The sequence below is a fragment of the Cryptomeria japonica genome, chromosome 7 (genome assembly GCF_030272615.1).
Source record: "Cryptomeria japonica chromosome 7, Sugi_1.0, whole genome shotgun sequence".
In the NCBI taxonomy this organism is placed as follows: Eukaryota; Viridiplantae; Streptophyta; class Pinopsida; order Cupressales; family Cupressaceae; genus Cryptomeria; species Cryptomeria japonica.
In genome coordinates, this window is record NC_081411.1 from 637480543 (window position 1) to 637505133 (window position 24591).

General features: G+C 39.6%; 1 protein-coding gene across 3 annotated transcripts in view; it reads left to right on the forward strand.

Moving 5' to 3' along the window:
* LOC131057396 (plant intracellular Ras-group-related LRR protein 8) overlaps window positions 1-24591 on the forward strand; it is a 248971-nt gene that overhangs the window by 117244 nt on the left and 107136 nt on the right. For all 3 annotated transcript variants that reach the window (XM_057991568.2, XM_057991567.2, XM_057991569.2), the window contains exons 4-5: window positions 21245-21355; window positions 21569-21669. In XM_057991568.2, the coding sequence (XP_057847551.1) occupies window positions 21245-21355; window positions 21569-21669 (212 nt within the window). The remainder of the gene's footprint in view (window positions 1-21244; window positions 21356-21568; window positions 21670-24591) is intronic.

Consider the following 24591-nt stretch of genomic DNA (forward strand, 5'->3'; position numbering starts at 1 on the left):
GAAACAGAGATAGTATTATTATCAATCAAATCTTGAATTTTACCCTTTAAAGCAAAACATTTTTCAGTATCATGCCCAGGATGACAATGAAATTGACAAAAAGATTTGTTATCAAAATAGGGTGAATTAATCTTTGCATGATCTATTTGCCTTATAGGAGGAAGAGTAAGCACATTTTGTTCCAATAACTTATTCATAATACTATGCAATGATTCATTCAAAGGAGTAAACTTTCTTTCTTTCTTGAAAAACTTAGAAATAGGAGGCACACCTGATGCTGCATTCACATTGTTATTGATGATGTTTTCATTGAATTTAATTGACTCTCTGTTCGGTTTAAACTTCCCAAATGGTTGTTGACTACTATCACCCTTATCACTTGGAGCCATAGGATTTGCTTGTTCCATTTGACTCACAGTCAGTTGATAATTGTGAAGAGTTGCGCACAACTGTTGGAAAGAAGTAAACTCAGAAAACAGAAGTTTTTCTCTAATATCTTTTTGTAAATTAGAAATAAAGATTCTTTGAATATCATTGTCAGGTACTGGAAAGGAAATTTGAGCATACAAATGCTTATATCTACCAATGAAATCAGTCACTTTTTCTTTCCTTGTTTACAATGCATTAAATCAATCAAAGTAACTTTAGGACTTATATTGTTTTGAAATTGTTGAATGAAAGCATTTGCAAGTTGTTCGAAAGAAGAAATAGAATAGGAAGGCAACGAGCAATACCATTGTAGGGCTTTATCTCTTAATGTTCTAGTAAACAGTTTTGCAAGCAACCTTTGGTGATAAGCAAAATCAGTACATATTGTTTGAAAGGTCTTAACATGTGTTAGAGGATCACCCTTACCATTATAAAGCTCCAAATTTGGAATTTTAACATGTTTAGGGGGGATAGCTCGAACAATGTCAAGAGAAAGTGGGCTCGCAACATCAAATGTGGGCACACTAAACTTAGATTGATTCATAGAGGCAATTTGTTGCTGTAAAGAAGAAACAGTTTGTGCAAGATTGTTAATGGTCGCTTCAGTCGAAGAGTTCATATTAGACGTGTTAGATTGTGATGGAGGTGTTATGTTATTGAAAGAAGGTAGAGAGTAAGGTGGTGGGACACTATGATAGTTAGTCATAGGAGGTGATTGGAAAGGAGGAACACTACAAGGAGGAATGGAAGGGTTAAATGAATTGCCCCCTTGCGTCATGTTCATTTGTGGAGATATAATAGGGACACTCATTGAAGGAATGAATGAAGAAGTCGGATTAAATGAAGGAAGAGGGTTGATTGAAGAAGAGGGATTGCCCCCATGACTGGTGATCATAGGAGGAATGTCTTGTATTGAAGTAGTCATTATGTTTGATGTAAAAGTAGGTATACTAGCAATAGGAGTTGTCAAAGGAATAGAATGATTAACTTGAGTAGGAGGTTGTGTATAACCTAAGGTTTCGGCACAACTCTTCATAGGCATCACAATTGAATCCACAATGTGTGCAATACCACGCAAAATATCAATTCCATTCTTATCACTTTGAACCATACGTTTTAGACCCTCAATTAAAGGAAGAGCTTGACTATCGGGGTATTCTTGAGACATCCATTGTCGAAAATCATAAAATTGGTTATCCAATTTTGAAAGTTGTTCTACAGAAACCTCATGGAGAGCTTCTTCATCATTAAGAGGATTAGAGGAATTACCCATGTCCTCGTTAAATAGGCCATTCAAATTAGGTTCCATCTCCTCAGTAATTAAACGTTGGAAGGACTTAATTCTAAGGCTTCGTCTAACGGGAATAGTGTAAGTAGGACTTATTGTTGTAAAACTCATGCACTAAAGAGAGAGAGAAGATTTTGAATTTTATAGGTAGCAAATTTTAATAAAATCAGCTAATCTCCTAGATTTAAGCTGTTAAATGCAATCAGGACAATTTCCCGAAATTTCGGAAAAAATGTCTGGGACCGTGGTCAATGGAGTGCACACGGTCCTCGCAACTTTTTCCGAAATTTTCAGGGATGAAAGTTATGATGATTTTAAAGCTAATATGAAAAAATTGAGTGATTTTATGATCTGTAGATAGGCCAAATTAAAGTTGCAATCTCAAAATTGAACCCTACCAAGATTGTTGAAAAATGCAAAATTTGAATTTTGAAAAAGAGAGAGAAATAGAAATTTTGAATTTTATGATTTTAGAGGGAATGCTGAAAGCAATGTAGGCTTTGAAATTTAAAAGTTGACTCGATTTCACGCAAAATTCAATTTTGAAAGTGGAAATCAAGGTTGTTGCAATTAACCACTTAATTTCAAAAGTCACAAACTGCAAAAATTTGAATAAAACACTGAAATTTCGAATGAATGCCAACACACTTTTTAGATTTAGGACTGTAAGAAACACAATTTTGATACAAATTTCAATTTCAACAATTTTTTGAATGATTAGAAGCCACAATCCAAGCAATCACTAGACCAATTTTGACTTTAATTTTGAGAGTGTTAAAATTGATAAAATCAGCCAAAATTCTGGATTTTAGCAGAAAAATACAGTAAGATCTAGCTTCCGAAATTTCGGAAAAAATGTCGAGGACGAGGGCGCTCGGGGTGCACATGGTCCTCGCAACTTTTTTCCAAATTTTCAGAGATGAAAGATATTGTGATTTTATTGCGGAATCCAAAGTTACAACCGATTTGGAGGTGTTTTGATTAGTGAAATTATCAATCAAAGGTTGAATCAAGAAGGTCTTAAAAATTAGGGTTTTGACATTTAACCACTTAATTTTCAGAATTAAAGCACAAATATGAATTGACAATTTGCAATAGAAGGGTAGATCTGAAACAAGCATTAACAATTAAACATTTCACAAGTTTAATTACTAAAAAGAAAATTTTAGGGTTTTTATGCAATTAGCCTCTAAAATTTGCAAAAGATCAAACATGGAAATGTAATTAAGGAAACAAAATTTTCAGATCTAACCATGAATAATCAGAATGAGGATGTTCACGTCGGGTTCACCAAAATGTAAAGCGGAAAAATCGAACCCTAGTTGTTCTCCCCTCCCCAACTCCAAGGAGAGAGAAGCGAGAGTCACTAGGGTTGATGGTTTTCACTTAGGAGAGACTTTACATTCAAAAGAGGGGTTGAAACCCACAAGATCCAATCCCACGCAATGCAAGATTGAATTCTAAATGAGTTTCAAGGGTTAAGACATCAAGGATACCCTCTTTTGTAAAGAATGTAGATAGAAAGATTGAACTAGGAATGCATGTAAAGTAGGAAAGATTCGCTTATAAACAAAGATAGGGATATGGGATGAAGCTGCGGACCTGGAATTAGCAGTAAAATGTCGAGATGGTGCTGTTCTGCAAATTTGAGCGGAAGTTGACGGGACGATGGCGCCCGGCGTGCACATGGTCCTCCGAAAAATCCGCGAAACGAAGGGGGATCTGTTCGTCTCCGCACAAGGATTCCGGATCTTCAATTACAGCCGCGTACCTGCAACCTACACACAGAAAAGAGAGGACGATTGGGGGGTTAGGGATGAGGGGTTTGCCTTTAGGTCAAACCCCGGTTTTGGAATTAACCAAGAAATGAGAATGCTGTAAATGTAAATGTTTGTAATGTAAACAAGTATTGATACCTTGTTGTAAGAATGTTTGTATTCTTACATGCGAAGGTGTAATGTATGTAGTATGTTGTATGTTGTATGTGATCTCCTCTTCAATGGTTGAATCCTTGTCTTGAATGCAACACTTAGCCTTGAATGGAGACTTAGAATGCTCAATTTCTTGAAGGAATGCTTGAATGCTTGAATGTTTGAATGTTCGAATATCGTTTCCGCCTTTTGCACACATATATCTTCTTTTTCCGACCTCCTCAAATGGGAGAGGAAATGTAGTTTATATATTTGTCAATTAGGGCTGATAGACTGATTTTCCCGAGCTTAGGCCGACCAGGAAACATTATTTTCCAATTGCAAACTTAAAGACCCGAAGCCCCAAAAGAGACCGGGCCCAAAATAGGGCCAGGGACCAGGGCGCTGGGCGCCATGGTCTTGGGGGACCAGGGCGCTGGGCGCCATGGTCTTGGGGGACCAGGGCGCTGGGTGCCCTAGTCCAGAAGGACCAGGGCGCTGGGCGCCATGGTCCCACCTCCAGGGACAGCAGGGTGCAAGGAGGATCAGGCCAGGGTGCTGAAAAATGCAGTTTTTGATGTCATGAACAAGTTTCGGAGTCTCCATTCAGGTTCCGTGTTGCATCGCCATCGTGAAGACCCAAATGCAGTCGAAATTGCAAGTGTCGCAATTTTAGGACACTACACTTGCAAAGATAGTGCGAATTTGAAATTCAGTGCTCCGGTCCTTCAGTGAGGGACAGGAGCACTTTTTGCCCTCTAAGCCAAAATGTCTCACTTTTCACCTCGAAATTCCTTTGCTAGGGAAGATTTCATCTTACTTCACGCTATGAATAAAAGTTAATGTCCAAAAGAGGTCTAAAATTGTGCATATAAAGAAAAGTGCTCCGGTCCTTCAGTGAGGGACGGGAGCACTTTTTACCTTCTAGGCAAAAACTTCATCATTTCATTGTTTTCAATCAAGTCTGGATGCTTTATCATGTTCATTTCGTCCTTCACTATGCCTATGATGTCTCAATTTAACCAAACAAGGTCAAGAATGGCTCCAATAAGTCTTTTCGCCTTTGTCCTTCAGTGAGGGACGGGAGCACTTTGCCTTGGTCCCTTGGAGAGGGACGGGAGCACTTTGCCTTGGTCCCTTGGAGAGGGACGGGACCACTTTTTCCTTCAACCTTCAAAATTCACCATTTTTGTGCCTTCAAAATCTTCAAAAGTATCAAGTCATGTCCAATTATCATTCCGGAAGACCTTGTACAAAACAAAATAGAAAAGTCAGTGACAAATATGCATAAAATAACATTTGTGCTCTGGTCCCTTGGTGCGGGACGGGAGCACTTTTGTCCTTTCTGGCTAAAATATTCAAAATTTAGGTCTCCAATCATTTCACAAGGCAGAGTTAGGTCATCTTCAAGGCCCGTAATCAGTTAGCAAGCTCTCGCAAAATCAGAAATTGTACTTAGAATGAAATTCGCCCTGGGCCTCCAGTGAAGGACAGGAGCACTTTCTCTATTTCAGGCATCATCTTGCCTCCGAAATTTGATCAAAATTTACCTAGGCAAGAATATACAATTTCATCTTCAAAATACTAACACTTAGACAGAATTTGAATTTTACCCTAAAAAACCCTGACTAGACCTAACCTGAGACTTATTTGACTTCCCGACATACTCACCTTATCGACTCAATCTCAATCCTCGGGAGGACGCTTAATAACTTTAAAAATTTGACTGGACTCAGCTTGAAAAATATCCAAAAGAAACCCCTAAAGCCCTAGCCCAGACAAACCACTCACTCACTCAAAAACCAAAAAGCAGAGAGAAGAACAGGCAAAACAAAAGCGAAAAAGAGGGGGTCCCCATCTTAATGGGGCGATGTGTGAAAACGTCACAACAGTACCCCACTTAGTAGTAAATGCAGTCTTGTATTGGTCTGATTCTTGGACCAAGATCTGATTGTAGCCTAAATACCCATCCAAGAATGAAAATCTTTTTGAGCCATTGACCTTTTGGAGAATCTGCTCCATAGAGGGAAGGGGATAATTATCCTTGAGGGAGGCTCTATTGAGATCCCTAAAGTCTACACATAGCCTGATTTCCCCATTCTTCTTCCTTACAGGGACAAGGTTGGCCACCCAGGAGGAGTGCTTGATAGGGAAGATGATATTGGCTTCTATGAGCTTGGTCAACTCTTTCCTCATTTGTGGCTCAATTTTGGGGTTTATTGGCGTTTGCTTTTGTCTAACTGGCTTTGCATCCGGGTTTAGCTCTATGGTATGCTGGGCTAGGCTAGGGTGAAAACCCTTCAAGTCTTCATAGGTCCAAGCAACTATGCCATCATATTGTTGGTAAAGCTCAACAAAGGCCTCTTGCTCTGTTGAGGAACACACCTTGCCCAAGTTTAAGGACCTACCCTCAGCAACAACAACTGGCTTGTAATCACCCCTGTTTGTAGCCAAGTTCATCTTCTTCTTCAACAGATCATCTGAGTTGAAAATGCCCTCCAAGGTAACTAGACCTTTAGGCAACTTGTTGGAGTTGAGCTGCATGATTTGATCTCAATACTGTTCTTGTAGTTGTGACTGATTTTTAGCTGAAAATTCTGCTTCATTTTGCAAGAAGTTGACGATCTGTTGATTGCTTTCAAACACTTGCCAATTCACTTGATTGTCTGGGACAGCAGGCCTCACAACAAGTCTGATGTGTTGCTCCTTCTCACTTGCAACATGCGTTGGTATGTCGAATTGAGCACCAACCGCTGCAAGTCTATCAGCATGCTTGTTCTGACCTCTAGGAATGCTCTGGATATTGAAGGCCTAAAATCCCTCAATCAAATCCCAAAGCCTGTGTTTATATGATTTGAGTAGGTTGTTTTTTGCTACACTTTGGGCTCGGATGTGATTAACAACCAACTCACTATCTCTAAATACCTGAAGAGATCTGATCTTTTTGCTTTTTGCAAGTTGGAGACCTTGGATCAAGGCTTCATAGTCAGCGACATTGTTGGTGCAACCAAATTGAAGCATAAAAGAGAAGAAATATTTCTCCTGCTCAAGAGGAACAAGGATCACACCGGCACCTACACCATTCTTGTTTCTTGAACCATCAAAAAACATGTTCCATAACCCCTCCGAGTCTCCTCGTGTCTTGATGAGGTTAGGGATAGGAGTATCCTCTTCATGGATACAATAGGTGCCAAGCCCAGTCTCTTTAGTCTCAACTAATGGATCAAACTGAAAAGCATTGGCCCATTCATCCAACAAGCAATTGGGAACCTCTTGCAAAAGAGTGTCAGGCTCACGGACAGCACACTCCTCCCCCTCTTCATGCAAAGTACAATTCATGTTTATAGGGCTAAGGGTGTAGGGCTCAATGTGGTTTTGGGCAATGGGCGCTTCCCTTATGGTGACCTTGGTACCATACCTTGTTCAAAATAGCATGTGGGACCAATTAGAAGACAGGTACCCACCTATCTTGGCGGTGAAGTCTTTAGACAGGCAGATGGCAAAGAAGGCAGGGTGGTCGATAATTGATACGTCTTGCAAGACAGTGCAACCAGGGCATGCATGCAAGGTTAACTTCAAATTTTTGACCACCCCTACTGTCTTAATAGAAGTGCCATCTAACTGGACCAACCCTTTGGTCACAGGTTTGTATTAGATGCCAAGAAGATCAGCTACCTTCTTAGGCATGACTGAGCTACTAGCTCTTGAATCTATCATGTAGTTGTGAACCAAATTATCTCCTATGATTAAGGAGAGATAGAAAGGGGGAGGCTTGCTGATCTTGCTTGAATCCTCCTCCTCCTTGGGTTGCACCAAACTGGTAGAGACTGCCCTTCCGCTGACTGCTGCCTCACCACTTGACTGATCGCTGTCCTTCAGTGCCTCCTTAAGCAAATCCCTTTGAGATGGTATTGAAAGGGCCTCCCACATAGGGACGTTGAGGTTGGCCTTCTTCATCTGATCAACTATGTTGAAAGGAACACCAACTGACTTTAGAGGCCCCTTTGAGGCTACAAGGTCTGCCTTTGCTCTTTGGACGACTTGGGCCTCCTGCTGCCTCTTGTTCCCTTGCATGGTACTTTGGCTTGTATCATGGACGGCTACATTGGGTGTTGGAGCTTGGGCTGATGTTGAAGGTGAGGCAGCCTCCATGGCTCTCTTCTTTGACCTTGTATACTGCAACATGGACTCACCATTTGTTTGGTTCAAACCACAAAATTTTGCCTCCTGCCAATTGACGAAGGTAGAGTCTCCTTGTAAGTGAGATTGAGTGCTAACACTAGGCTGATTTTGGTCATATTGTTGGCCAGAAGTGGTCGGCTCATCCTGCACTACTAAGGTTTGGACAAACCCTCCATTTTGGCATGGACCTTGGTTGTGTGGCTGATTGCACGGTTGACACCAATCTTGCTCTTGGGCGAGGTTATTTTGCATTGGAACCATTGCCTATGAGTTGCTTTCAGCAGTGGGGTTCACATTATTCAAAGGCCTGGCGTTGCTCCATTGGTTTTGCCCTTGAAAGGGTGGCCTATTCTGCTGATAATTCTGACCTTGTGCTTGGTAGGGTTTGCTATACTGAGTTTGTTGCCTTTTTAGTGTCACCAACTCATTGCCAAAGCTTTGCAATAGAGCCTTGACCTCATGGAGTTCATTGGAGGATGTAGATGGTGTGGATGATTGTCCTACGGGTGCCATGGGGATAGGAGCCAAGGTGGGTTGTTGAGTAGGAGCTTTTGGGAAGAGGGGCATTCGAGGCCTTGGAGCTATCTTCCCATCCCAAATCAAACAATTTTCTGCTCTTATGGCTATGTCATATGCACCCGATAGAGAGGCTCCACCCATTGATTGGATCATAACAGCTATATCGCTGTTGAGAGCTCTAAGATAATACAAGAAGGCATGATTTGTAGATGGCTTCACTAGAGCAGGAATTCTATTCCTTGTCTTATGAAATCTGAAATTGAAGACTCCCATGAACTCATGGGGTGCCCTCTTGATTGTAGTCAACTGCTGTACAAGTGATAGGTGATCACTTTTGTCTTCGAAATGGTTGCACAACCTCTCCCCCAATTCATCCCAATTGTGAATGGAGCTAGACAACAACCCTCTATACCACTGCAAAGCTTTGCCTTTCAAAGATGTGGCTAAGAGTCTGACAACGACATCATCCTGAGTGATATTATGGACAAAGCAGATATTTGCAATGTCTTGAATGTGCTCAAGGGGCGTAGTAGTTGTCTCACCAGTGAAGTATGGTATACTCTTCAACTCAGCCATTGGTATGTCACTCCATTGAGTTAAAATAAGGGGACTCCTTCCATTGAAGGTAACAAAAACTTGATTTCTTGCCATGTGAAACAATGGTCTATTGATATGAGTGGTGGGAGCCCTTGATAGTAATGGTCTTGTAAATGGAGGAGTAGAACGAGACCTGGGAGATAGAGTGTTTACAACCTTGACACCGCTGACTGGTGACAATGAAGGTCTACCTCTCCGCCTTCTAGAATTTGCAGATTGGAGCTCTACAAATTGCCTCTAGAAGACGCCCTTGTATGAATTCTGGGCATGAAATCAACACCCTGCCTTCCGAAGTAGTGGACCTAGGAACCTCGGAACCTGGGGTTTCCGGGGTTGAGATGGCTTCACTGACTTTGGAACCTGGAGACCTCGGGGTTCCGGAGTAAGGAACAAATCGTGTGCAAGAGACCGGTTTTGTAAGCAGAGTCGCCAAGTGCTTGAAGATGACTACCTCGAAAGGCTGAGATGCCAAGAACAACACTGAATCCTTAGCATGTATGTCGAAATTAAGTCCCACCAGGTGTGCCAAAAACTGTTATCACAAAAGCTTGCACCCTTGCTAAGCTATCAACTCAGCAACCTTGTGAAACATGGAAACAACCCCGAAGTGTGGGACCTTGCGCAAGGGGTTGAATCTCGGGAGAAGGCCGGCTTCCTTCTTCAATTAGGTGCAGGTGTTGAACCAACTCAACACTTTAAAACTAATTCCTAAGCCTCTCTTAACAACTTGCAAAGGTAAAGGGAAGAGAGAATCCTTGAAATAGAAGGAGGTGATGCACCAAGAAGAGATTGTTCCTCTCCCCACCGAGATGACACAAAGAATTGTTTGAAACACCCAGGAGATGCACAAACATTAGTTGCATGAGTGACTCCAATGCATGTATGGAGGTTAGAATTCGCTGAGTGTCAAGAGGAGAGAAGGATTCCCACAAGTCACACTTAGAAAACAAGTTAACACAACATATATGGAGAGAAAAGCCACAAGACATACACCTATGATGAAGGTAAGAAAACATACAGAACATGCATAGGTTGAAAGAAGGCAAGAATGGTGATTTTTAATTAATTATAAGGCCAATGGCCAAACTTACAGTTGCATAAATGCAAGATAAATACAAGAGAAGTGGGAGAGCATGGGATAGCTCAAGCCAGCAGGGAGAGAACCCTTTACAATGAGGCTTAATAGCCTTTATATAGAAAAAATGGTTACAAGGGTGATCATGACCCCTGCATGTCAGTCTGGAAGTGCAGGGAAGTGCATGCACTTGACTTGTACATGCAAGTAACCTAGCCATACCCACAAAGGGCAATCCTGAGAAGGTGGATTGACTAACCTTCCAAAGTCAGTCATGACATAAGTCACCAAGCATGGCCCTGTACCTCCCTTGATGGAAATCCTGTCAAAAACATTCTTCGGAACCTCGGGGTTCTGGAGTTTCGGGATAGGAGAAAGGAGGCCAGAAAGGAACTTCGGAACCTCGGGGTTCCGGAGAACTTTCAAAAGGCTAAGGAAAGAACTTCGGAACCTCGGGTTCCAGGATAGAGAGAGGAAGAGAAGAAAAGGAACTTCGGAACCTCGGGGTTCCAGACAGAAGAAGGGGAAGCGAGGTAGAGAACTTCGGAACCTCGGGGTTCCGGAGTTCCGAAGAAAAGAAGGAAGAAGGGCTAGGAGGGAACTTTGGAACCTCGGGGTTCTGGAGTTCCGTAGAGAAGGGGAGAGAACTTCAAAACCTCAGGGTTTCGGAGTTTCGGAGAACTGTGCAAGGGAACTTCGGAACCTCGAGGTTCCGGAGTTCTGAGGAAGGGAAAAAGAAAGGAACTTCAGAACCTCTGGATTTTGGAGTTTCGGGAGAGAAGAAAGAAAGGGAGAGAAGAAGAGGAACTTCGGAACCTCGGGGTTCTGGGAAAAGAAAGGAGAGGCAACAAAGGGAAGGAACTTTGGAACCTCGGGGTTTCGGAATTCCGGAGAAGGAAAAGCGAGAGAAGGGAAAGAGAAAGAACTTAGGAACCTCGGGGTTCCGGAGACGGAGAACAGGAGAAGGCAAAGGAAAAAGAACTTCAGAACCTCAGGGTTCCGGAGTTCCGGGGAAGAAGAAAAGGCCAAGGGAGGAACTTCCTCCGTACAAGGCAACACTTCACACTTCATGATTCTTCTCTCCTTGATCAACTGGGGCAGCATTGGTCCATGGAACATATCTCTAATCGGTTCTTCTTGAGTGACCAAGGGTGTCATAAAATGACAACAGTTTCGACAGTCAAGTCGTGACGAGTGGGTAACTCTATGGTCAATGTGAATTGCTGTTTTCACTTGGGGACTTACACAATTGTTCGAATCAACTTTGCTTATCATGAATATGGAATGGGTGAGCTGATAACTTAGGATTTGGCAATGTAGTTCTTAACTTAATTCTAACAAGACTTTCTAGAAAAAATGAGAAAAGAGAAAAGGTTTTAGGAATTCTATGCTAAGCCTAGGAATGTAGGAAATGATGAACAAATTAAGTGGAATCAAACTAGGCAAGGTCTCACCATTAAGTCGAACAGATTTTGACACGAGCTTAGTGCAATCATCTAAGGTGTATTTCATAGATTTTCAAATTACGTATAATAATCGAAGTTAAGCTTGCACAAATTTCCAGTTGACCACACACGACGCATTTACAATTAGCAAGAGGCTAGTGGTATGGATTAATAGATTCCACACAAATATACTCAACAATTCTTTCATTCAATCTAACAAACATTGAAAGCAAATTCTAATCTAAAATTCTAATCTAACTTGGAGGAATTGAGAACCTTGAATGCAAAATAACACTTACACAAAAATCACCATCAAGTCGAACAATGATTTATATTCAAATCTGCAGCATCTACCAACAATTCTCAAAAATCTCTCTCAATTGAGGCAAAGATCTTCGATTAAATATTATGAATAGATCCTTCCATCTTTGCACAACTCTTTTGTGTGCTCTCATAAGTTGATTTCTTCATGGCCAATGAACAATACAACCCCTGGAAATCGTATCTATCTCCATTGTGCACAATATTCTCCTTGATCAATGTGGACATGGGAATCTTCTTCAAAGCTCTGAGGTATGGAATGGTCTTCTCCTGAAAGGGTCGGAATTCTTCCCAAACTCCCTCCAAATACTGTATCCTGAATATGAGCCTCGTTGTCCTGTCAAAAGCCTGGACAAAATGAGTAAGGAAATTATTCGCCTATCTCTTCTTATCGTCAACCCATTTCTTAACTTCCGAGAGTGTATCTCTCGCTGCCTCATAATGTGTATGTAGTCCACGATCAACTCCAATAGGGGAAATAAGGGTGGGATTCTCATGCCTTATCCTTGCAATATACTCTCCAAGTCTGATATTCTCTACTTTGTACTTCTCTCTTTTCTCTATCTCCCGGTCCGATCTCGCACGGATTGCCTTGAGGTTATCACCAACCTCCTAAAATTCCTGCTCCTTTGTAGTACGACCAAGGGCAACTGAAGTAATCTGGAAATCCATGGGAGTAGCAATGTCCGCTATCACATCTCCAATAGGAACAATCACCTACGCAACCCGCATTCCTGTCTCATCTCTAGCTATATATGACAAAATCTCAGCTTTCTTTGGTTCTTTCTCCTTGTTGCTTCTAGCTAAGTAGTCATCAATGTCATCGATTGGCTGCGCCTCTACCATGTTCTTACTTTTCTCCATACTCTTCATCAGCCAATCAGGAATAGCGGTCGTCTCCATACCATCATCGAGACACATCTCTCAATCAAGCTCTCTCAATCCTGAGATAACATCATCATCATCATCAGGATTATCCTTGGTCAAATCATATACATTCTTCCCCAAACTAACCTCCAAAAAGATAGTAGGAGATCCCGGCTGATCATCATCCTCATTAGGTGGAGCGGATTTAGCTGTGGAATGTAAATCCTGAACATTCTCTGGTAATATAAGGGTTTTGGAATATTGTTCAGCGTCTTTGTTCTGTTCTGGCACTTCAACTTCCTTGATTGATGAGACACTGAGGGATGGTGAAGGAATGATAGGTGAAGGAATGATAGTCTTTTGCTTCTTCTTCTTGACCTCCTCAATCTTCTTCCCTCTAGCCTTGACTTCTCTTGGTGTGTTCTTCCTTTGTTTAGGAGCTTGACTCTCTTCATCTGCACAATTCCTTATGTCACTGATAGTTCTTTGATCATCTTCAAAAGCAAATTCCTCCCGTTTCATCTTTTCATAAGTGAAGGTAACACCCATGTCAACTAACTTGTTCATTTGATTATCTACCCATCCTCGGGAGAAACTCAAGACCTCTCTCATCAACACATTCAAATCTATCCCTTCTAGTTCTGACCAATTAGGCAATAAAATCGCCTTCTTCATTTCATTCCAATATAGTGGATGTGTATGATCCTTATCATCTAATACTTGATCAAGAATGAGGAAAAGTCCACACTTCCTCATGAAATTCACTGACATTCTGGACCATATTCTTCTTTTCACTACTTGCTTGTCCATCAAGTTGGCCCAATAATCCTCTATGTCTACCTTGTGGATGAACTTATCTCCCCTGATCCTTCCAACTTTCTTATTTGGATCAAATCTTTCTCTTCTTTTGTATGTTGCAAATCGATAGAATGCAAGCTCTTCAATTGCTGTGCTGGCTGCTATGGTGGATTGGCAAACCTCCTATGTCTTCCCTACTGAAATAGGAAATGTCATCCCCGTTCTATGTTTTTCTTTCTAGATAGAATCATATTTCAGAAGCTGTCTCACCACTTCCAACAGGATCATTCTGTCAGTAGGATATTTAGGAAGTCTGTAAGGTTCGGATTGAAATCCATGAATCCTTAGATATGTGAAAGTGGGAAACTGTATGTACCACGATCCATATTTCTCTATCAGCTCTGTTGCCTCCTTGGACAACCTCCTGTGGATTCTGCCTTGCAACATCCATGTTATGTACATGGTGAATGCATCATTCACTCTCTTATAATCTTCAATTTGATACATGTTCAGCTATGGATGGCATTCATAACTTCTGAATTGTCCTTGTCCATTCTTGACTTCACCTCTGCATATCAATCCTTTGTAGGTAACAAATCGTGCAAGCAGGTACACCAAATAGGAAGTCATGGCGAATGACCTGGATCTCTCCACATTCCTCAGCTGAAAATCTAGATTGTCACTTATGATTTTAGACGAATTGATCAATGTTCCTTTTAGACAATCCTGGATGAAATAAAACAACCATCCATCGTATATTGCACCCTGCGACATCCCCATCACTCGGTTAAGCAGGAATACTAAATCACTATATTCATCCTTGAAATCTGTGCACATGAGTCTCTTGGGAGCCTTGGAATGATTAGTCCTAGGATTGATCATCCACTCCTTGTTTACTATGGTCTTGCACGCATCCATCTTCTTCTTATATCTTTTTTTATATTCATCTTTGGTTCTATCTTTCATGTCTCCTCCATGTGGAATTCCAAACACCTTAGCAATAGCATCCTCAGCAAGGTAGGCAATGATGGCACCCTTAGGAGTCTTGATCATTCGGGAGCGAGGATCATAACATTGTGCACACTCCAGGATTAACTCGCTACACTATATGGATTGCGGGAATCCAACGGCCTGATAAATGCCACTCTTCATAATGTTTACATTAGCTGGGGAAGGAATCTGGCTTCCAATTCCGAATATCTGCTGTCGCATCTGGCCCATGTTCAAGAAATGCATGTTCGTGTCTGTAATCTCCTTCCATTTGGATGACATCTTGGATTCTGGATAGAATCCCGTCTCAACAATCCTCTGTTGTTCCTTCCGAATGCTAATTCCCAACTTCAACATTGCACCTGTATGAAACTGGAAGTTAGCAACTTAGGAAAATATTCTTGATAACAAGTTCTGATTTCCTAAGGATTAGACAATTTTTAGAATGGAAATCAGGAAATTTATCCACATTCCTAATGAATAGTAAATATGACAAGATTAGGGTATCAGACCCTTATGAAAATCATTAAAATTATCAATTTTCAGACTTAGCAAAGTCTGAAGACACCTCCTTATACTTAGAAATTTTATCAAAATTAGAGTGCAAAGGAGTATACCAGATTGGGAATTGAACTAGGAAAGGTGTGAAAAGTAGTGTTTTCACACAAAAGTTGTCTGAGGACACCTTCCTGAGGTCAACAATGGCTGCCAACAAGTCTGAAGACAACCCGCAACTCTATAAATTAGTGATTAAAATCATGTTGCAATCGCGTGTTATGCAAAATCTATGATGAAAATAAATTTCCCAAGGCAAAAATGAATAAATCTGAGCATGTATGTAGGGTTGGAAGTGAATTTTCAGTCCGAAGACAAGTCTAAAGACAAGTCTAAAGACAAGTTTTCAGACTTACCAGCACCTCTAGGAATGATAGTAAACTCAGAAAATTGCCAAGAAATGGTGCAAAAATGCACTCCAAGTGAAATCGCCCAAAAAGGTAGGTGGCTGGAAATGGTAAAGTTCTGAGGACAGCCCCTTGACAATGAAGTTTCAGACCTGCAATGGTATTAAAAAGGTCTGAAAATGCTCTAAAAAACCTCAGAAAACTCCTCCAAACAAAATTGCCTAGGTTGGGATTGGCTGGGCAATGAAAAATTAAGTCTGAAAATAATTACCATCCAACAATGGAGGTCACAGAAGCTGCAATAATGTCGTCAAACTCAGATCTGGAAGTTATCACAGCAAGGAATAACAATGGCAGCCACCAATGACGAAGGAGATACACCAAAAATGGTGTCAAATAAGCTCCAAAATAAAATCGCCCCCTTCCAACTATGGCGCCACCTCCCAAAAATCTCACGAGTCTGAAAATGGAGTTTAAACTTGCTCTGATGGCTGTCTAAAAATATCGCCCAGGTCTGATTGGGCAGAAAATAACTTCAAACTGCAACTCCAACTTGAGAAATGGTGTCAAAATGACACTTAGCAAAAAAAACGCCTAGCTGGAAAAGTCACAATCAGCCACCAAAATGTTTCCAATTCATAACTTAGTGATCACCATCAGCAATTATAATATTATAATATTGCTGGACACCCTCTTTTAAATTTGCTTTTACCTTGAGTTTTCACCACACAAGCAATGTGGGATAAAACTTCGTTACTTATAGTTGCCTGGAGAAAATCGATTTGCTTCTAGAAGGTGAAAATTATTAAATGCTCATTGCAAAAACAATTAAATTTGTGTCAATTTATTTGAAAGATTTTAAAATTTAGATTAAAAATGACCATCTAGGGGAAAATCAATTTTAACTGGGATAAAAATCCCATTAAAAATCATTAAAAAATCATTAGATACCTCTTTGGGGGAAAATCGCCCCATGCTAGGATAAAAATCCTGACAAAAATTTATCAATTTTGCACAAAATTGTCTCCAGGGGAAAATCGACCCCTATCTGGAATGAAAATTCCAATCCAAACTTGCCATTTACCACAAAAAATCCTCTTGGGGGAAACTCGACCCCTATTTGGATAGTTATCCGGCCCTAAAATCATTAAAATCATCACTTGTGGAAATTCGCCTAAGGTTTGGAATCACTATCTGCATTAAAATCCACAAAATCTTGTCATAAAAGTCTTGGTGGAAAATCGATAGGCATTAGGAATCATCATTTTAATAATCATTAAAGTCATCCGTAGTCCTGGTGGAAAATCGTGGGTTGTCAAGAAAAATTCCCACACTTAGTCAAATTTTGAGCATCCTGGTGGAAAATCACCCCATGTCTGGATAATGAGTGGGGGAAAATCATGGGTCATGGGAAATGTGGGGGGAAAAGCACCTCCAGTGTGGAATTTTGATATTTTGACCATTAGAATATGAATTTCCATCCAAAATTTAACAATTTAACCACTCAAAATCACCGGGACACTTAGATTTTCAATAAAATACGTCAGGACTTAGGCAAATTCACCAAAATTTGAGCAAAACAAAAGAAAACCTATTGGGATAAAGTGCAAAATCAACTTGAATAACTTCCTAGGAGCGAGAAAACAACTCCTAAAGGTCCTAAAACACCTAGGCACTTAAAAATCACCGACGAGGACGTTCAAAAACATGTTGACGCTCAAAAGGTTTACATTTAGACAAAATTAGGATCATTTAAAATCTCAACTTTTATGCACTTAATCCTATAACTTTGAAAACCCTAATTTGAAAACCCTAATTGACAATTAGGCATGATAAAAAATCCGAGACTCGGGCACTGGAAATCAAAATTGCCCATTATGCTGCCAAAACCCTAAACTAACCAACGCAGAAAGCAGGAAAGAGGGGGTCCTTGTTTGCAATGGGGCGATGTGTGAAAAGGTCACAACAGTACCCTATGGGTATGTCCCTCTTGATGCCCAAGTGCCCTATGGGTAGGTCTACATCTAGGATGTACCCATAGGGTGACGTGCCTTGGCTATCAGGTGACATGACCAAGGCTCCTAGCTATGTGCAGATCCCTTCCTATGCATTAAAAAAATACCTTTTTCTAACTTCAATCAATGTTTGATGTTGGAATCAATATTGACATTTTTTTATATATAAAATAATATTAACAAGGAATGGTTTAATGTCTGATAAAAAATGAGGGTAAAATGTTGGGAGGAAACAAAATGACCTTTCAAACTTTTCCTCGAGGATGCACTAAGAGGGGACACTCAACCTCGAGCTATGGCAAGCACGTTGCCCTCTTTTTCTGGTTGAGAGAGCATCACTCAAATCTCATGTTGATCTCCTTGTGCATTAACTCAATTTTTACAGCGATCAGGTTTGGTGCGAGTGGTATTCTCGAATTAGATATACTTGAATGTGTACCAATTCCTATACATGAAGCTCTAACTTAGGTTTTATAGATATATTTTCAGCAGTAGACTAAATTTTTGCAGTTTGAAGTTACACCAAGATCACTCGTGTGCCAAAGTTGCTTGCTAAGGTTTCATATATTTTCTCTTGTGATGGCATATCATTTTAAAATCATGGAATAAGATTGCACATGTGCTTAGAGATAGTGGGTTCATCAAAGCCACTGCATTTCCTTTGTCAGCCCAAAACCAAGAGTTGGTCTTTGCTTGTGCTAGGTACTCTAACCTAGAAAAAAGAGAAATTTGCATGGTAGATAATTATGTCATTGGCAAGTTCAGTGTAGATTTCTTTGAGGAGGCTTTTGGCTTATTTTTGTAATATGAAACTCAACAAATAAACCTAGATGAATGTGATGATGCATGAAAGGACTACTTCTTGGATCGTCAAGAGCAAGTGGAAAAGTATTAGTTGGAGGAATTGAGGAGGTCAAATGGGTTGTTGAAGGTGACAAAGATAAATGAATTTGTGTAACAACTTTCTATAATGATTAGCTTGCTTAATTGTGTAGCTAGTCAAGAAGAGGTGAGGACGTTCAAGTTTTGGATATTCTATATTATAAACTCCATTTGTGAAGGTATGATTTTTTTATTAAGAGTATTTTGATTAGCAAGTGCATTTATAAGTAGTTATGTTAATTTGAGAAGACTTGCAAGTTTCACACCTATGAAACCTAGCCTATGCCATGGTGAGGACTAAATATTTTGCTAGTTTGACCAAAGTGGGTTTAGGTAACACAATTCATATCTACAAACACCATCCTTAGTTGGAATACAATGAGTCCCTGACACATTATTGCAGGGTCAATGATGCCTTCTTGATGTTTTGTATGAGAATCTTGGACAACCACTTGCATATTAGAATTTTAGCAGGCTAGGGCAATGATTTCCAAGTGGGCAAATTGGTCCATCTAGTTTCCCACGTTCACAATAATCAAAGTTTGCAACTTCTCTTAATATCGCTACTTGCCTCTTAGTTACACTAGCGATTAGGTGAGCATGCTGGAGTATATGCACTAGGATTTTGAGTTACATTTCCTCTTGATTGGAAAGCACAACATAGGTGTCTAGTTTCCTTATCTATATTGGCATAGATGGGTGTCACACCAGCATTGATACCAAGTATATGGTGGGAAAATTGCTAGGTTCAACTTCAAGCTTTTCTATGAAAAGCATGTTTATGACTCTAAGGGATTCATGGTATAATTGTTTGGAAGTAGATATATCATATGGCAAAATCAAAAAGATTATTATCCAATTGTGTTGATGAATTGAAGGTCAGGAGGTGAGAACATAGTTGAATAACTTGAATTCGTATAAATTAACTGACGAAGGTCACTCCCAAGGGACTTTTAGACTTAGAGGTTGATGTTTTATCTCCTAGGTTCATTGAGGCTCATATGGATCAACAACCCTTGCCTTAGGTAAATAGGTCAATCAAAGAAAAAATCTTGCTTCAGGAGAGAATCCAGGTAGGAAAGAACATGAGCTATCTTCAAGCCAAGATTTTAGAGAGCTTTAGATGTATCAAAAACAAAAAAAAAGTAAAAAATCAGCTAGTGCATCCCAACTAAGTTAGGTGAGAGCAATAACTAAGGTTGTTACTTGTACACAATGACATAGTTAGGAACCACTAGAGGAAGTTGAGGTGATGAGGAAGAAAGAAGGAAGAGATTGAAGGCCCAATGTAAGATGGATGTAGCCCTAAAGATCAGAAAATTCAAATTGATGACAAGAGTGCAAGGTCTCTACCACATATGTAAATGAATCCTAAGCTTCCTCGCATTATTTCCCTGGTGGTTGCTTCTTTCCCCCCCACTTCTACTCTTGTTTCTCCTTCTAAGTTTCCTTCCTATACCCTTTGCTACCCTCACTTCCATTTGCGTCCACTTCCAAAACCCCTTTCATGTCTCTTTCTTCTTCACCTCATTCTCAAAGTATATGAGCATCAATTGAGATATGCTTCTCATGGCATTCCATCTGGTTCTGTATTTGGTATGTACTCAACTTGAAATTTGTTTCCTTCTGGAGCTTCTCATTCTGCATATCTTCCTCTATCTCGTTCCTCTCTTTCTTTCTCCTCTTCTTGTCTTGTGGCTTCCAATGCTCAACACCTCTATCAGACTCTTAACTTCTATGGGATTAACCTTCAACCCAAATGGGGGCTCTGTATGACCCTAACCTGTTTACTTTAGATGGGAGTTTTCAGTGAGACTTCAAATATTGTGCCTATCTTTTACAATAGCTATAAATTGAACTCATCCAAAAAGTGGTTACTGAATTTTCTATATTAATCATGTTAAACTAGCAAGGTTATTGAATTATGCCAATACAGATAAAGACTAATACTCTTAGTCAGGCCTCACTTTTGGTATTGCACTGTGTGCAGGGAGGGGAAGCAAGAGACCTCCCCCATTAGCTCATTCACACACACCTTTGCATCACCAAAATGATACTTATACCATATGGGAAAATCATTAGCACCATCCATTCCTTACTATCGTAAACAAGGTTCTAAAGATTAAATGTTGGAGAATATAGTTAATAATATTCATAAAGAAAATAAGTCAATATGACAGTGTCTTCGATCAACTGACATGCAAAAACTAGGGAAAATATATTTGCAATTAGTGGCAGTCTAATAGTTGAAGCCCCACTATAACGTTTATATGAGAGTCATTGTCAAAAGCCCTGTGTCAAGCTTAAGAAACAAATTTATGCATGCACTTTTTAAAATTCTTTGGTCTGTTTGTGTTATTTCTTATATCCATTTTTTTTATAAATTCAGATATTTTTTATGTATCGTTTTGATTACCATACCTGTGCTGAACCTCAAATCTAGAATTAGTTTTGTTATCTCCAGAACCCATCTCCCTGTGCTTAAGACTTGGAGAAACATGACGCATATAAAAATCATCTTTTATCTATTTTTGGGGGAGTGACATACAATCCAAAAGGCTTTCCCTATTCAACTTTTTACTTCTCATTACCTTGGTTCTTTGATTTCCAATGTGGTGCATCCCGTTCTTGGTATTATCAGACTACCATATGTATTTACAGTTTGTTTTCAACTTTTATCAAGTGGCTATCATCCTTACTATGCACTCATGTCTATCATATGGAGACCAGAAAAGAATTTATTCTGAATATTGATACAAAAATTGGAACAGGAGTTCCCTTTACATTTTTTCTTTCTTATTTGTTATGCAGCCTTGAAAGGTTTTGGTCGTTTTTCAATTAGATTAATGGCTCATCAAATATTCTCAGATAACTCTACTGCTTTATCATGCCAGTTAGTGATACTTTCTATTTCATAATCTCATAAATTCTAGTGCTTTTGGTATTGTCTGCTGTCAAAGCGATGAGTTAGTACTGTAGATATTATACATGATTTTATGGGGTCTTTGGTTTGAAAATGGATAGGTAGTACCAGAAGATGTATTTGCAGTTGGGCCTTCAACACGAGTACTAGATATTGGTGATAACTGCTTGCAAGAAGTACCAGCTGAAATTGGAAACCTCACCAATTTACAAGTACAGAATTTGCATTTTTCCATTCACAATATTTTATTTAATGATTTTTTTGTTGTTTTTGCAATCTTTTTTAGTCATTATTTTGGTAGCTTCAGGCTTTTAACCTGTAAATAGTTGTGCTTATTTACTTTTTGTGAAGTTTATAAGTTAAGTTACTTTCAAGCAGACGATAGTTTAGAATGGATATTGAAATTTGGGTTATTCTAATTGCAGAAATTACGTCTCACTGCAAATAATCTCTCAGATGACAGAATCAAGTGGCAAGGCCTTGTTTCTTTGAAATGTTTGACGGTTCTTGCATTAAACTCTAACAGGTTGATCCTCTTTACCATACACAAATGCTGATGCTTAACATGCTTGGACATTAAACAATTTGCAATAAATCATGCAATGACTGTGTAATACATGCATGCAAATATCACTTTAGTACATGAAATGAAATTACATTTATGCACATACTACACAAGAACACATTCACATTGACACTTACCTGATGTACAACTACACACAACTTAGATATTATACTGGTACATGTTCACTTCAATGTCCATTCTCAACAAAATTTACCACTCTGCCATTGTTCCTAATTCTTTTCATAAAGATTCATGGTGCTGTGTACAAGCTTAAGCCAGCCATATTTTTCCGTGGTGTTTGAAATATTTTCTAGAAATTAGACAAGCAAGATTTGGGTCATATTACAAGCAGTTTGTATATACACAGAGTCAAACACACCCATACACCATCCCCATCCCTAGATTAAAAAAATCTGAAAATATTAAAGACATTTTACAAGGAGAACAATATTAGTATCGAAATGTTGGACTGTTGAATTAAACTTACAAGATTATGGGTTGAATTAAACTTACAAGATTATGGAAACATGAAAGAATCAAACATTAGACATGTAACTATATTGCCAAATTCTGGTTATTATTTGAAGGACTTACAGTTGAAGGAAATTCCATTAAATTTTAGTATTTAGGTCCACAGATATCAAATAAATATCAAAGCACCTTTTCTGCAAAGATAAATATTGTAAGTGAGGCTGCCCAAAATCAGTGTCACTATACTTGGACTTTCCTCAGACTCAGCAAGCTGTTTTTTGAATTAGACTTGCCTCGGACTCGGCAAGCTGATTTTTGACCTGGACTTTGACTCGACAACCACACTCAGCACAAACTCAAAAAATTGAAAAACACATATAAACTTGTTTCATGCACCCTTTAATAAATAAACCTTAAAGACACAATAACCTCATCAAATAGAAGCTACTTTGATCACATATAGAAGTGCAAATTTTAGTTGAAGAAAATAACACATTTAGATATATACATATTGTCAAACATTTACAAAACTCATGGTATATGAAATTGATTGCATCAAAAGTTCCAATCAAATACCAAAACAAAAGCTAGAAGTCTATGGCTCAGAGGAGCCTGCATCATTTGGCCCTCATGCTTGGCCGTCTAAGATAGGTCCTAGATTATGATGCAACCATGATATCTGATTATGTCTTAGTGACACTCACACTAACATCCAAGGGATTTGCCCATGCTCTATCCTCCTCTTTTGCCATGGCTACTGCCTTTGCCTCTCTATCCACCTAGTCAACTCAATCCCATCACTAAAGATAGGATCCTCAACCTCAGTGATCCAATCTGATTGTGGATCAATCTCCTCTAGTGTAATGGGTGATAAGTCACTATCCAAAATCTATTTGTGGCAAAGGTGAAAGTTGTAGTGAACATAAACTAGATCATTCAAGCTTTACATTCCTTTGAAGATTTGGTACCTGTTGTGACATTTTCACACATCACCTCATTGCAAATGGGGACCCCCACTTTTTGCTTGATTGCATAGTTGTTTTAGCTTACTCGTCTAGCTTGGCAATAGTTCGAGTCTTTAGCCTTTGCTTATGAGAGGGTTTGGTTTTGCTAGTCCAAGGTGGAGTGAGTCTTAGGATTGTTAGGCAGTCTAGCATCAATCCAATCTTCCTTGGGGATGGCATAGAGTTCGCTCAGCTTTTGTGCTTAAGTGTTGGATAAGAGTAAAGAGCTTCATTGAAAGGTGATTCACAATGTAACCCATAAGCTAAGTCATGAGATAAGTTTTCTGAATGATGAGAACCTCTCAAGCAAGTAGAAGTGTTTCAAGGACTAGATGAGGAAGAGAAGAGTCAATCAAGACCCCTAGGTGGATGAAGAATGGATATCAAAAAATTTTCAAGTGTGGATGAAAATGAATTTTTCGTTGAAGTCAAGGAATCTATGACTTGGAAGACTGGAGGTGCTCAAATTCCTGGACTCCAAGGAATCCACGACTTGGAAGTCTTGAGAAGTAGAGTCGAGTAAGAGTTGCACTATCAATCTTATCCATCAAGCTAGGTGTGAGCTGAAATGAATGAATCTATCCAAGACTTCACGATCCAATGCAAAGATTTATCCATCACTCCCCAAAATCCAAGGCTTGAAGGGAGGAGTGCGATTTGTCCTTGAGTGCTCAAATTCCTTGACCTCAAGGAATCCACAACTTTAGGGAAGTGGTGTGTTGATTAATCTTCCAAGGGTTTGGCGAAATGCATAAGTTTGGTGATGCTTAAAATCATTTCAACAAGGATAGAAAGGCTTGGGCGAAATGTATAAGTTTGGTGATGCTTAAAATGATTTCAACAAGGATAGATTACCTCCAATCAATCTTGCATAAATTTCCTTTACTTGGTGAAACCAACGAATTGGACAAAAAGTGAACTTGAGGGAAGTAGGCTATGAGTGCTCAAATTCCTTGACCTCAAGGAATCCACGACTTGGACTTAAGAGTGATGTGAAGTGAAAGTTGCACTGCAAAGTTCGTCTTTAAAGACTTCCAAATTTGCAAACAAAGTGTTTTAATGAGGAAGGCAAGGAGAGTTGAAGCGATCAGCAAAATCAATAAGTTGGAGAGGAAGATGAATGATTTATCTATAAGTGCTCAAATTCCTTGACCCCAAGGAATCCACGAACTTCTCATTTTCCTTGGGTTGGAGGAATCCATGACTTCCCTATGAGATATAAAATGTATCCTTGCCTTGGAGAATTCCACGATTTTTATGGACTACTTGAGGCATGCGCTACAGAGGGAAAGGTTGTGTTGGTTCGAATTCCAAACAAAGGTCGGTGCTATCCATAAAGAAAGTCACATCTTTCAGAGCTAGAAATAAATCAAACAAGGTTGGCTTTGCATTGAAAGTGAAACGTTTT